The following is a 14,570-nucleotide window of genomic DNA, read 5'->3' on the forward strand; positions in this document are numbered from 1 at the left end:
TTACATTGCATTGCAATTGTAATTCCTATTGTAATTGCAACGTATTGCATTGTAATTGTATTGCTACTCTTATTGTATTGTAATTGTAATGCTATTGTTATTGCATTGTATTGAATTGTAATTGTATTGATATTGCAATTGTATTGATATTGCAATTGTATTAATTTTGCTAGTAATTGTAATTGTATAGCTATTGTTATTACAATGCATTGCATTGCAATTATAATTGTAATTGTATAGCTATTGTTATTACAATGCATTGCATTGCAATTATAATTGTATTGATATTGTAATTGCAATGTTTGGCATTGTAACTGTAATTGTATAATTATAGCTATTGTATTTGTAATGCTTTGCATTTTGTCAATATCAGCTTGAACCAATAGATGAATTAATACCTAATGTCAGAACTTATTTACCTCCGACGTTCTCTTTCGGAACTCCAATTTGAACCATGCGTGAAAGTGAACACTACATTCAATACTAAATGTAAGAAAATAAAAAGTGCTATTTGGTTAAAAAGAATCACAAATTATTAGTTTTGTCTATCACTTTGAAGATTATAGTAGCAGGATTTTATTCTCTGAAAATAATTGCAATAGAGCAGACTAGCTGGGATAAGAGTCCCAGAATCGCTTGACGCAAAATATTCACCGTTTCCGATTTCATTATTATTGTACTACATCCGGTTTTTACTTTCACTTTCTGTTTCTCGTATCTACACTGGTTTTTGTCAGCTGAGTAGTCACTGTGGTTCGCATTATTTAAACTAACTTCTAAGAGTACAGTCTAAAGGTTTGGATATTTTACATAATACAAATTTACGTTTCATCTTGTGACTGTATCCAGAAATTACCGTTTTCTCATGTTGTCTTAATTTCGATGTAACACTTTTAGTTTCCATTCTGTGTTTGTTTTTTTAGATCTAGATGCATCTTTATTTACAAAATACACCTATTTAATTTTGAATCCATATTGTATCATATAGACAAATGGAGTTAAACCGACCTTAAAAACCATCCATGATTCTGTAATGAGGAGTACCGACCTTAAAAACCATCCATGATTTTGTAATGAGGAGTACCCGATTCACCTCTATAAATATCAAATAACTGATGTTTTGTTTTATTTCTTCAAATAATTAAAACAATTTGACAATAATCCATGCATATTTTTTTTTTTTTTTTTAAATGGATGCCAGAAACATTTTTTAACTGTTTATTTTGAAAAGTTGACCTTTTTGTGGACGTTGCATACATGGCATAGTGGCATATCGTCGTGTCATATGTTTTCGTATCATCCATATTTCATCGGTTTGGATTGCACACGCATATATCGTTACGGTTTTTCGGTTTTTATATTTAGAACAACAACACCACTACAACTTGACAAATTTAAACCATATTCAAAGTCGCTTTTAAAGACGTTAGAACAAATTTAATAAAACTAACATATTTAGCCATTTTTATATAATGTCAAAAATATGCATCACTAGAATAGTTGTTGAAAAAAATTCTGAAAGGTTAAAAATAAAGTCCAGACATGTTTTTTGGCTGTTAGACACAGGATCTTCAAGAAATGTGACTGTCATGTGTTCTTTCAGCTGTTTTAATTACAAACCAGCGAGTTAAAATTAATAGGGTGCATATATAAAATGGTTGTTCAACCTCCATTCATTCAATATTCTATTGACAATTTTTTTTAACTATCCTTAATACATAATAAAGATGAAAAAAGTCTTAGCTTTTCACATTTAATCATATATTTTGAAAATTGCATTTTAATTCCTCAAAATAATGTCTTTAGTAGAAACCTGGTGCCAATCTGAAAAAAAAATCACAATGTTACAATTTCAGCACATGAAACATCAACTAAAACTATTTACAAGTGAGCTTTAGTACTGAAAAGAATTAAACATTTTTTGGGGGATTGAAGCATTTATAGAAAATACTCATTTCCGGATTTTAAATTCATTTCCTGTCAGTGTACTGATCCAGTTTCTTCTTCATACGAAAACATATGACGCTGTTTTTTTACATACGATTTTAGCAAAATAATCGGAAACAGTAAAAAATCGTAGTAAGCCTTGACAAAATAATTCAAATACCTAAAAACATTCGACAGAACATGCCTTTTAAAGTTTGAAAACAAATGTGAATAAAAAATCAACAGTGAAAACCGTAAGCAGTGAAAATTGTTGTTAGTACGAAAACACAACACGAGGATACTGTACATTTTATTTTTTAGAGTAAATTGTTAATCTGTTGATACTGTGAATGTTTTGTGCATATTTAAATATAGCTATGTCGACACGAAAGAAAGACCTGCATATTGTCAAATGATAAAAATACAAATTGTTATTCTCTAAGAAAACATGTCATGCATGTAATACTTCTGCTTCAATTTTTGCTGATGTCACTGATTTTGGTATAAATTTTCATGCAACATTGTCATTGTTACCGAAAATTATAAAAACAATGCATTATCTCATTTATTTTGTGTAAAATGAACAATTGAATTCTGTCAAAATAGGTGATTTTGAAAATATTTTCATATGATAAATTTAAGATATTCTGTATTGAGAGTTTATTATGTTTTATAGTAGATGTACTACAGATGAAGATTATTTTTCATAGTATAAGAACATTGTGTAAATATCATAGTTTAACATTTGTACCTTATAAATACCTGTCAACAATGTCTACCGTTGATGCCAGTAAGCTAAAACAGCCTAATCCTATCATTGGAGTGTGTCAGTTGACCTGCACAGTGGATAAAGACAAAAATTTCCAGATTTCTAGAAGTTTGATAGAAAGGGCAAAAAGCAAAGGTGCAAAGGTTTGTATTGAGGAGTTGCAATAAATAAAGAGTGATAGACAATATAAGACAATAAGACAATATTTTATTCGCACAAACACATTTACATTAAATGGTTATGGCATATAACACCAGTACTCCAAGGTTTGTTTTTAAGGCACAATAATCCTAAACTGAAGTGTCAGAACCATGTTTTTAAAATTCATTCTCATCAGTCTTGATTTGACTAAGCACTTTTGAATCTGTCTTAATGTACTCCAAAATAAGGGCATCACATGTTACGAGGAATATATATTGAAAAGCTTTCATTTACTACAGTATAGATCAACCATAAAAAAATCATGAATGCTTAAGGAAAGAGGTAGACAATACCAAAGAGACGTTCAGAAACAATAATTGTTTATAGAAAAAACAGAAAACCATAATCAAAAGAAAAACAGACAAACAAATCTAGAAAGCGCAGAAAGGTTAATAATGAGCAACATGAACACACCAAACGTATCAAGTATACATTAAAGGGGATATGAGATGGACATTAATGAGGAAATTACTCAATAATACCAAAAAAATCCACAGAATAAAACGTTTCTTTGATTTTTAGATGGTATTTTTACCAGAAGCAGTAGATTACATTGGAGAATCTAAACAACAAAGTATAGACATGGCAGAGGATCTAAACGGTATAACTATATCCAAATATCAAGATTTAGCAAAACAGCTTGGAGTATGGATATCAGTTGGAGGATTCCACCAGAAGGTAAAATTAATAACATTATATCAGTTGGGGTGTTCCACTAGGAGGGAAACAAGAAGTTTTATTAGCTGGTAACCAAATATGAATCCACCTTTATGATTTATTTTAAATTCAGTATATTTTAAAGGTCATTGTTTTTAATTAACGTCATTGTTTTTAATTAAGTTTAACGTCTGAGCTGATACCTAGATAACTGTCATTTAATAGCTCAGCCTCATGAATCGTGTAAATACATGTATGTAGAGTAGGTGAGCATTCAATGAAAAGTTGGACACTGTGACTAACATTTCATGCTTCATTGGCATAAATAGAGTTGTTGTATATATATAGTATTTATGTGAATATAAGTAATAGGACTTCTTCTTTGACGAGGGTCATCATTAGGGCAAAGTTTTGACCATTGGTTAAGTTGAAAGTTCTTATCTCGTGTCTCAGTACTTATTAGACTGAAGATCATTTAAATGTGTGAAGAGATGAATAGGTTATTTTGACCAAATTATATATTTCCTTTTTATATTTATTCAATTAAACTTATTGTGAATAACAAGAAAACCCATGTGCTTGTAAATAATTTAAGTTTTAAACTATGTCTATGCCTTATATTTAGTATGTAAAAAAGGATAACTTAAATTAAGAATAATCACCTCATGAAAGCTGGCATATATATAAGAGAGAAAATTCGACTGAAACACTATAAAATGTCTATGCATCCCTACAGAGTATAGAAGGGGTTTCAAGAGCATGCACATGAGACAACACTTGAAATCTCAGGACAAATTCCATACATCTGTCACCGCCCACCGGAGTTATAGCCCTTTATTAGTTATAAGAAGAGAAAAAGTATTCTTAGTTTTATACATGCATCAATATTTCAGGTTAAAGAAGAGAAAAGATTGCTGAACACACATGTGCTGATAGATAACAATGGTGAGATACAATCTACCTACAGTAAAGCTCATTTATTTGACCTTGACATTCCAGAGAAGGTCAGACTATGTGAGAGTGATTATACTGTTCCAGGAGACACAATGGTATCACCAGTGGAAACTCCTTTTGGCAAAGTTGGACTTTCTATTGTATCTTTTCTTTCTAGAATATCAAGATGACAGGCCAATTTTGTTTCAGTTTCTGAACATCTTACAAATGATTATGCCATTTTTAAATGATATAGAAAACCAAAACTATATAATATATTGTTAGATTTAGTGCAACTTTCTAGTAGTTCTATTAATCATGGACATATATCTCTTGATTACTAGTCTTTGTCTTAATATTTACTCTCTAAGTTTGTAAATTTAGATAGAACTGTTTAATATGCTCCTTAATACAGGCTATATCACTCTCTTTGAAGAATATTTGCAAATGTAGACATTTTATATATGAAACTAGTACAGTCATCCTGCAATTTCTGTCAATATAAGGACTATATAACAATGACAATTAAGACAACAGACAATTAAATGAATCTAAGTTTTGTAGGAAACATTGACATGGATTTTTTCCTTAATTTAGTTAGTGTTATGATTTAAGATTTCCAGAAATGTCTACTGCCTTAGCTAAGGAAGGAGCGGATATACTGACATATCCTTCAGCATTCACAGTACCAACAGGGATGGCTCACTGGGAAGTAGGTAATAAATAAGTACCCCTTAGCATGCACAATCCCTACAGGGATGGCTCACTGGGAAGTAGGTAATAAAGAAGTACCCCTTAGCATGCACAATCCCTACAGGGATGGCTCACTGGGAAGTAGGTAATAAAGAAGTACCCATTAGCATGCACAATCCCTACAGGGATGGCTCACTGGGAAGTAGGTAATAAAAACATATCCCTCTTGTTTCACAGTCCTAACATAGATATTTTTCTAGGAAAAGCTAGGAAGTAGCCTACTCATTGAGGTCTAAGGGTGACAAGGGATTGCTGATTTTTTGTTAGCGTTACACGTGAAAGTCAAATTATTGTGCCGTGAACCGGGAAATGAAGTCTAGTGGGAAACAGGAAATTACAAAAAAATGAGAATTGCTTACATGCATAGTGTAAGTGGGATACAGTAACCTGACAAAACAGTATGCGGGATCTGGGATCAGAACCCCCCAATGAGACCCCCTTATAACGAGGTTACCCTTAGCATTCTAAGTCCCTATAGTGATTGCTAAATTTATAAATGTATATCATATCAATGTACTCCTCTAATCCTTTAATGTGAAATTCATATTTTCTAATGAAAATGTTGACTGAGGGATTAAGGACTAAGCAATTTTCTTCAAATTTTCATCTTCATCTTCAGATGGAAAAACAATATTAAACAATAAATTTATCTTTTTTTAAAAAAAACCAAGAAAGTGTGATCATATGGTAATAATCATAATATGTTTTAGGTTTTATTACGAAGTAGAGCTATAGAGACACAGTGTTATGTGGTAGCAGCAGCTCAGACTGGGAAACATAATGAAAAAAGACAATCCTATGGTCATGCTATGGTATTTTTTTTTAATATATATATGATAAGGGGATGTGGTATACTTATATATATATATATGATAAAGGGATGTGGTATACTTATATATATATATATGATAAAGGGATGTGGTATACTATCTATACCTAGTATCATATGAATAAACGGTAGTATGTAGAATGCAACAGTGAGACAGCAACTCAATGAAAAAAAAAGTTGTGATGAAATGTAACGACGTTTGGAGATTACAAGCTCTACATTAACCAGTCTTAAAAAGTTGTGGATACATTTGACTGATAAAATTGAGAATGGAAGACGGGAATGTGTCAAAGAGAAAAAAATCTGAAGGCCACCAATGGGTCTTCAATACAACGAGAAAATCCTGCACCTGGATGCTATCAACACTACATTCCCAAGAGACAAAAATAAAGAATACCACAAAGATTACCATTTTTCTTGTTATACCAGTAAGTTCACCTGATTAGAAAAAAATCAGCATAATAAAGTTGTGTCTAGACATTGATAGATTTAACCTTTAAAATCATAGAAAGAGTACTGTGAATTCACTATTATTGGACACCAATTTTTGTTGGTTTTGTTGGAACAGGTGAACCACGAATTTAAATGTTCAACAAATTGCAAATTTTATTTAGACCTTGTATGCAGACAGTTTTCCTCCATCTACAAAAATTGATACCCACGAAAATAAATGAATCCACAGTATGTAGATAGACTAGAACAACAAAACACTTGAATCACAAAATAAAAGATAACTGGTATCAGGTTTTCTGAACGTTTGGTGGTTGTAGTTAAAGTCATACACTTGTAATAAGGAATATTTTCTTTTATTGTAATAATTGTGTTCTTATTTCATGTTCTTTTCATTGAATTACACACTTGCCCTTTAGAAATATCAATGAAAGAATTGTCCAGAATATGTATGAAATATTTGCCACTGGACGTAAAGAAACCAATGATCACTCAATCAATAAAAGAATAGTACAACTTCATAGTATTTACATTACCTGTAAACATTCATACAGCTGTATTAGCAGAATTGATATTTTACTAATACAGGTAGTAGATCCCTGGGGAGCAGTAATTGCACAGTGTAGAGAAGGTACAGATGTATGTGTAGCAGAAATAGATCTTTCCTATCTCAAAAGTGTCAGAGCCAACATGCCAATATGGAGTCATAGAAGACCAGACTTGTACGGAGAAATACAAAACTTATCAAAAAGTAATTTAACTTAACATTTTTATGATTCTTAAATGGCACTGGGGTGTCATAAAATAATAAATTATTATTACAATATACATGTATTACTGGTACATTAAAGTTGAGGTATTAAAAAATACAAGATGAAAGTAGATGCATTTATTGCTCTTGGTAAAATTTAGGTTCTCAATCTGAAGTTTCTATTAAACGCAATAATGACTATTGTTTTGTCCTTATCTTTTAAACATTGTGTTGTGCATAATTTTTCATGTTTGTAAGATTCCATTAATTTTTGTGTTCACTTGTCAGAAAATTGAATATATAAATAAATTGTAGATTCTTCTAAGAATACAGTTATTTTGAAGACCCATTGGTGGCCTTTGGCTGTTGTCTGCTCTATGGTCGGGTTGTTGTCGCTTTGACACATTCCCCATTTCCTTTCTCAATTTTATTTCCTTGGAAATTTCATTTAACCCACATATTTCTTTTCAGGTCCAGGCTGTGATATTGATAGTGAAGAGAAGTACCAGTTTGGACATTGTTGGATTAAAAACACTCAAGTTTTCTATAAAACCAAATTAAGTTATGCTTTTGTGAATATAAAACCTGTTTTTCCTGGTCATATCCTTTTAAAAATTCAGATAAAAGTGCTCAGTAGGTGGAGGTTGTGAAATTGACAAAACATTTCTTACTGTCATTAGTAACAATTGCACCACATACAAACAATTATAAGATCTCTGACTTTTCTCTGCTGTCAAAATTTTAAGAGAATACAGGAGTTCCAAACAAAATGGAGAACATGTATAATCATACCTAACCTTGAAAAACCTTACCCTAGCACAGAACAAACCCATACTATAAATTAGCTCAACTCTAAAAAAACAAGGACCCTGTAGTAAAGGAGGGTCATAGTTGACTAAATATTCAGACATGAAAGTTTTGGCTCATAAAAAAATGCAAATTCTGAATAAACATGAATCTTAAATGATATAAACATACAACAAATTTTCTTCAAAATCCCTGAAATTGTTATAAAATTTTATTACTGTGGTGAATCAAATACTGTTTTGTTCTGTAAATCTGTCAGTTTTAGATTGTTGTACCTCTATACTGCATTTTTTTTCTTGAAACAAATTATAGCAATTCTTATCCTTAACTTTAATGCACATGTATTAGTTGCACCTTTACGTCTAGCAGAGAGACTGTGTGACTTGTCACCTACAGAAATATCAGATGTGTTCAACACAGTTCAGACTGTTTCTAATGTAATAAAAAAACATTTCAATGGGACATCACTGACAGTTGCTGTTCAGGATGGCAAAGATGCTGGACAAACAGTTAAGGTAACTTATCAATGTATTTACAACAAGAATGTGTCAATAGTACATGGATGGCCCATTCACACAATCCTTTGCTATGTTCAGTGGCTTGTAAAAGGAGTAGGTTCAGTAAGACCCCTTTTTGGGCCCCAAAATATAACAGTTTTACAAAATTGTGAAAATGTAATCTTTTATCTATTTATTGGAAAGTAGAATACTTCTGCTACACAAATATGAGCTGTTTTTGACAATTCAATGCACATATATTGGGTACTAACATCATTAAGTCATGCTAAATTACTGAAATCTTCACAGTTTTAGCATTTTAGTTAAATTTTAGACGGTTTCTGTCTTAAATGAAAGTGGCCGCATTCATGTTCATTCATATTATTGAAATGTTAGTTGTATTTGATGATAATACATAACATATATAAAGGTTGACAAAAAACTTCTGAAAAGTGACGATTTTTTGCATAATAGATTTTTCATATTTAAGCTTGAATCTGAGCGTTTTTAATGTCTTAATCAGTTAAAATCTTTCACCTAAACTAATTGAATCAATTGAAATAGACACTTAAGTGTTTAAAAAGTGTCCAAAATATTTCGTTAGACGAATCCGGAATTTGAGGCCAAAATCGGCCCTTACCTGACCTACTCCTTTGGGTAAAAACTCTAATTTGGCATTAAAATTAGAATTATCATATCATACAGAACATGTGTACTACATTTCAAATTATTTGGACTTCAACTGCATCAAAAACTACCTTGACCAAAAACTTTAACCTGAAATGGGATAGACAGATGGATGAATGGATATACAGACAGAAAAACATAATGCCCCTAGTTGTGTCATATGGATAGATAAAACTATAATTTTGTGACTAAACTGTACAAAGAAAGCAATTCAGTTGAAAGAAAGTTGAAAGCTCTCATCTTTTTCTTTTTAGTAAATTATGTCCTTGAAATGTAAATAATAAAGACAAGTGATTGTGTTTTGTACAACCATGACAACTCTGGCTGTATTTTACAATTGTAATATAACCAATTTGGCTTTTTTTCAGCATTTTCATGTTCACATCCTACCAAGAAGAGAGCAAGATATTCCAAATAATGATGATATATATCATGAGGTATGCATTATTAACTAAGTTCTTTAATGAGGCACACTTTTCACATTTTAATTTGAAATCTAATGTTGAAACTTATGTAAAAAATGATACAGGGTAAACATAGACAATGAAAAATACTACCCAAGAAGTGATACATTCAAAAGATTAGACCATCAACTGAACATGACCTTTTTTAAGTTATTAGTAAACTTTTATAAATACAGTGTTATTTAATTCAAGTTATCATTGCAGTTTCTTAAAAAAAATATTTATGAAAAGCATATTACCGTTTTTGAATTTTATTTACAGCTTGAGAAGCATGATAAGGTCATGTTACAGTCTGATATGAGATCTGAAGAAGAAATGGAGAAAGAATCAAGAGAATTACGAAAGTATTTCAACCTATAGACTGAAATGAAATGGAAAAGCCAATGGATACTTGTTGCAATATATTAGTGTTACTTTGTTGATCTCAGTTATTCAGATCTCCTTTTATTAAACAGAAATGCAAAGTATCTTATACTCAGACATACAAATGAACATTGTGAACAAATAAAAATGTTGCCCTCTTTAATTTGAGGAACCGATCACTTTAAGAATATGGATAAGTTTATGGTTAGGGTCAAGTAAGATGAAATTTGACAAAAACGTTCGGGTTGACTTACTATAAGTCACCCCTGGTTATGATAATAATTAGGGATAGTAATAATTTAGATTCATGTTTTACTGAAGCAAGGATTGTTTAGTAATTGGGTTGTCATCCAGTTGTTAAGGAGTGGGTCCTCTCCTCCACCAAATAGGGCTGTAAATAGTAAAGAACAAAAAAATCAGTTGCATTATTGAAGTTGCATGTTATAGTTTATTAGCAGATATCATGAAAAGTTTCATTTAAAAAATTATGTACAGTACATTAGGTTGATAATATAAATATAACTCAAGAATTTCCTCAATTTTAACAAGAACAACAAAGATTTCAAAATGATTTTTGATTGTAATCAGATTTTATTTTAAGTATTGCATTTTAAGAGTGGGTACTTATTACAGATTTTGTTAGGCAGAGTCGCATTGTTTTAAAAGGAGGTTTTAAGATGTTTTTTATGCTCGTTATATTCTTTTTAAAAGGTGTACATGAGAGTATTTCATTTTGCTATTGCTTTAGCAATAAAAATATTGAAAGCAATTTAAGTGTTTATTTCTTCATCATTGCATTAATATTATGGGTAGACATATGTCTACGTTAGTAGAAGTAAGTAAGTAGATTTTATATAGGAATCTAAACAAACTGAAAATATTGCTTGTTTTATCTTTCATGTTGTCTAGGTTATAACTTGTAAGGCTTCTTTAAAATAAATGTAAGACAAGTTTTCTTTATATGGTACATTTCACTGACGAATGAACCATGAAAGTTAGGTCACGTTCAGATGAACTTGACAGATTGTGCACCACTCAATCATTTCAATCACACCAATCATTCCATACACCAAATTGCTATAGTAAATGAAAACGATGTCAAGGACAATGGACATAAGACTGACTGAAACTTTATATGATAAGGCATGTGTATGCATGTGGGAAGCATCCAGGTCTTCTACCCTTTTGTCAGTGGTGAGATAAAAACTGTACATTGAACAATGAATAATGAAAATGAGGTCAAGGTCAGATGAGACCTGCCAGACAGACATGCACCATACAATAATTTCGTTTACCAAGTGAAATTGACATAAGGCTTATAGTACAAAAGGATCAACCTTACAATAAAAACTTTACATTGACCAATGAACCATGAAAATGAAGTCAAGGTCAGATGAACTAGACATAATTTTGCATTTTACAATCATTACATACATCAAAATATAGTTGACCTACTGCTAAGAGTTTTGGATTAACAGATTTAAATACAAGAGTGCACACTGAAATTTCTCGCCTTCTTTTCTAACCATTGATATTATGTTGATAGTCCTAAATAGAAAGCTTTACTACAAATATTACATAAACTTAACATGATCTTAGAAAATGAGGTCAAGGTCATATAAAACAAACAACAAGAAATACTTGTACACCTTACAATCATGCAATATACTAAATATAGTTCACCTATTGCTTATAGTTTCTAAGAAACAGACTTAAGACCAAAGAACCATGAAAATGAGGTCAAGGTCAGATGAAGCATGCCAGGCAGACATTTACAGCTTACAATTCTTCCATTCAACAAATATAGTTGACCTATTAAATATAGTTTAATGAAAACAGACCAAAACACATAAAATTAACACTAAGCAATGAACTGTGAAAATCAGGTCAAGGTCAAATAAAACCTGTGAGACTGACATTTTCATCATAAAATATTTCCATACACCAAATATAGTTGACCTATTGCATATAGTATTAGAAAAAAAGACCAAAATTCAAAAACTTAACTTTGACCATTGATTCATGAAAATGATGTCAAGGTCAGATGAAATCTGACAGTTGAACATGTACACCTTACAATCATTCCATACACCAAATTTAGTAGACCTTTTGAGTACTCTATAAGAAAAACAGACCAAAACACAAAAACTTAACTATAACCACTGAACCATGAGGTCAAGGTCAGATGAAACCTGTCAGTTTAACATTTACACCTTACAATCCTTCCATACACCAAATATACTCGCTCTATTTCTTATAGTATCTGAGATATGTACTTGACCACCAAAACTTATCCTTGTTCACTGATCCATGAAATGAGATTAAGTGAAAACTGTGTGATGGGCATGAGGACCTTGCAAGGTAGGCACATACCTGTCCAAATATATTTAACCTATTACTCATAAGAGAAATTAACATTATATAAATACTTTTTTCAAGTAGTCGTTGAACCATGAAAATGAGGTAATGGACATGTGACAGACGGAAACTTCGTAACATAAAGCATCGATATACAAAATATGAAGCCTCCAGGTCTTCCACATTCTAAAATATAAAGCTTTTAAGAAGTAAGCTAACGCCGCCGCCACTACCACCAGATCGCTATCCAAAAGTCGCAGATCGACAAAAACTTACTGTTGGCCAATGAACTATGAAATTGATGTCAAAGTCAGATGAACCCAACCAGGCAGACAAAAATCCATCTTACAATCAATCCATAAATCAAAGTTGACATACTGCTCATAGTATCTTAGAGATAGACCTGTTTACGAAAATTAACGTTGCTCGCTGATCCATGAAATGAGGTCGAGGTCAGGTGTGCCTTGTTTCACGGACACGTATACTTGTTCCTTTGAAATTTCAACCAAAGATGAAGAACTGGATCTTCCATCACTGTATTGGATTCCTAAATTACATAAGTGTCCTTACAAACAACAGCTGGGTCTTCCAAGTGCTCCACAAAACCTTTCTGAATTATTAACATCTACTTTATCAGCAATCAAAGACGGGCTTCAAAGTTATTGTGAAACTGCCTATTCTAGAGGTGGCGTGAATCAGATGTGGATACTTAAAAATTCCAAAGATCTTTTAGAGTACATACAATCTAACTCTCTTTCATCTTGCAATAGTATTAAAACTTTTTTATTTTTCTACACCGTTTACACAAGTATTCCCAAATCCAAACTAAAAGACAAATTGAGAGAGTTGGTATTGCTTTGTTTCATAAAAAATAATGGCCAACGTAGATACAAGTATCATTTCTTAGGGAGGGATAAATCCTACTTTGTAAAGGATCACTCTGATTCAAACAAAAAGTTCTCTGAAACTGACATTATCAAGATGCTTGATTTTTTATTGACAACATATTTGTTACGCTCGGAGGACGTGTTTTTCAACAAACTGTCGGCATTCCAATGGGAACCAAGTGTGCTCCTCTTATTGCCGACTTGTTTCTTTATTATTATGAGGCTGACTTCATACAGGAACTTTTTAGGAAGAAAGATAAGAAGTTGGCAATATCCCTTAACTCTACTTTCCGCTATATAGACAACGTTCTTTCACTAAATAATTCAAAATCTGGTGACTATTTTAAACGCATCTATCCCATCGAACTAGAGATAAAGGATACAGCAGATACAGTTAAGTCGGCCTCATATCTTGACTTACATCTAGAAATTGACAATTAGGGTCGGTTGAAAACAAAACTTTACGACAAAAGATATGATTTCAGCTTTCCAATTCCCGTATAGAAAATGCTAACAAAAGCATATAAGTTGCATATATGAAACTAACAAATTGCACATAAGAAATGTATGCAAATTAGTTTGCTCATATGTGCATTTATATAGTAGTTTTTGGTGGGGTTTGTGTTTCTCAATCCTTAGTTTACTATGTTGTGTTTTGTGAACTTTAGTTTTTCTGTTGGTCTGTTTCTTTTTTAGCTCACCTGGCCCGAAGGGCCAAGTGAGCTTTTCTCATCACTTGGCGTCCGGCGTCCGGCGTCCGTCGTCCGTCATCCGTCGTCCGTCGTCCGTCGTCGTCGTCGTCCGTCGTTAACTTTTACAAAAATCTTCTCCTCTGAAACTACTGGACCAAATTAAACCAAACTTGGCCACAATCATCATTGGGGTATCTAGTTTAAAAATTGTGTCCGGTGACCCGGCCAACCAACCAAGATGGCCGCCATGGCTAAAAATAGAACATAGGGGTAAAATGCAGTTTTTGGCTTATAACTCAAAAACCAAAGCATTTAGAGCAAATCTGACATGGGGTAAAATTGTTTATCAGGTCAAGATCTATCTGCCCTGAAATTTTCAGATGAATCGGACAACCCGTTGATAGGTTGCTGCCCCTGAATTGGTAATTTTGAGAAAATTTTGCTGTTTTTGGTTATTATCTTGAATATTATTATAGATAGAGATAAACTGTGAACAACAAAAATGTTCAACAAAGTAAGATCTACAAATAAGTCAACATGACCAAA

General features: G+C 32.0%; 1 protein-coding gene across 4 annotated transcripts; it reads left to right on the forward strand.

Moving 5' to 3' along the window:
* The first annotated feature begins 668 nt into the window (after nucleotides 1–668).
* LOC139493466 (nitrilase and fragile histidine triad fusion protein NitFhit-like) lies at nucleotides 669–10,856 on the forward strand. Of its 4 annotated transcripts, none has more exons than XM_071281875.1 (11): nucleotides 669–795; nucleotides 2,603–2,838; nucleotides 3,419–3,574; nucleotides 4,447–4,647; nucleotides 5,088–5,198; nucleotides 5,950–6,051; nucleotides 7,107–7,269; nucleotides 7,741–7,868; nucleotides 8,415–8,591; nucleotides 9,629–9,697; nucleotides 9,986–10,856. In XM_071281875.1, the coding sequence occupies exons 2-11, from the start codon at nucleotides 2,617–2,619 to the stop codon at nucleotides 10,082–10,084; spliced, it is 1,428 nt and encodes a 475-aa protein (XP_071137976.1). In that variant the 5' UTR covers nucleotides 669–795; nucleotides 2,603–2,616; the 3' UTR covers nucleotides 10,085–10,856. The 4 variants fall into 4 exon arrangements, with proteins under 4 accessions (XP_071137976.1, XP_071137983.1, XP_071137991.1 ...); XM_071281882.1 differs by having other exon boundaries at nucleotides 699–795; nucleotides 2,606–2,838; XM_071281890.1 differs by having other exon boundaries at nucleotides 699–753.
* The last annotated feature ends 3,714 nt before the right edge of the window (nucleotides 10,857–14,570 follow it).

Source organism: Mytilus edulis, chromosome 1 (assembly GCF_963676685.1).
Source record: "Mytilus edulis chromosome 1, xbMytEdul2.2, whole genome shotgun sequence".
NCBI classification, from domain to species: Eukaryota; Metazoa; Mollusca; class Bivalvia; order Mytilida; family Mytilidae; genus Mytilus; species Mytilus edulis.

Coding starts and splice junctions, on each gene's coding strand:
- LOC139493466 (XM_071281875.1), top strand. CDS start 2,617: ATGAAGATTATTTTTCATAGTATAAGAACATTGTGTAAATATCATAGT. Junction 7,869..8,414: donor TAAAACCTGTTTTTCCTGGT/CATATCCTTTTA, acceptor AACTTTAATGCA/CATGTATTAGTTGCACCTTT. Junction 9,698..9,985: donor ATGATGATATATATCATGAG/GTATGCATTATT, acceptor TTTTATTTACAG/CTTGAGAAGCATGATAAGGT.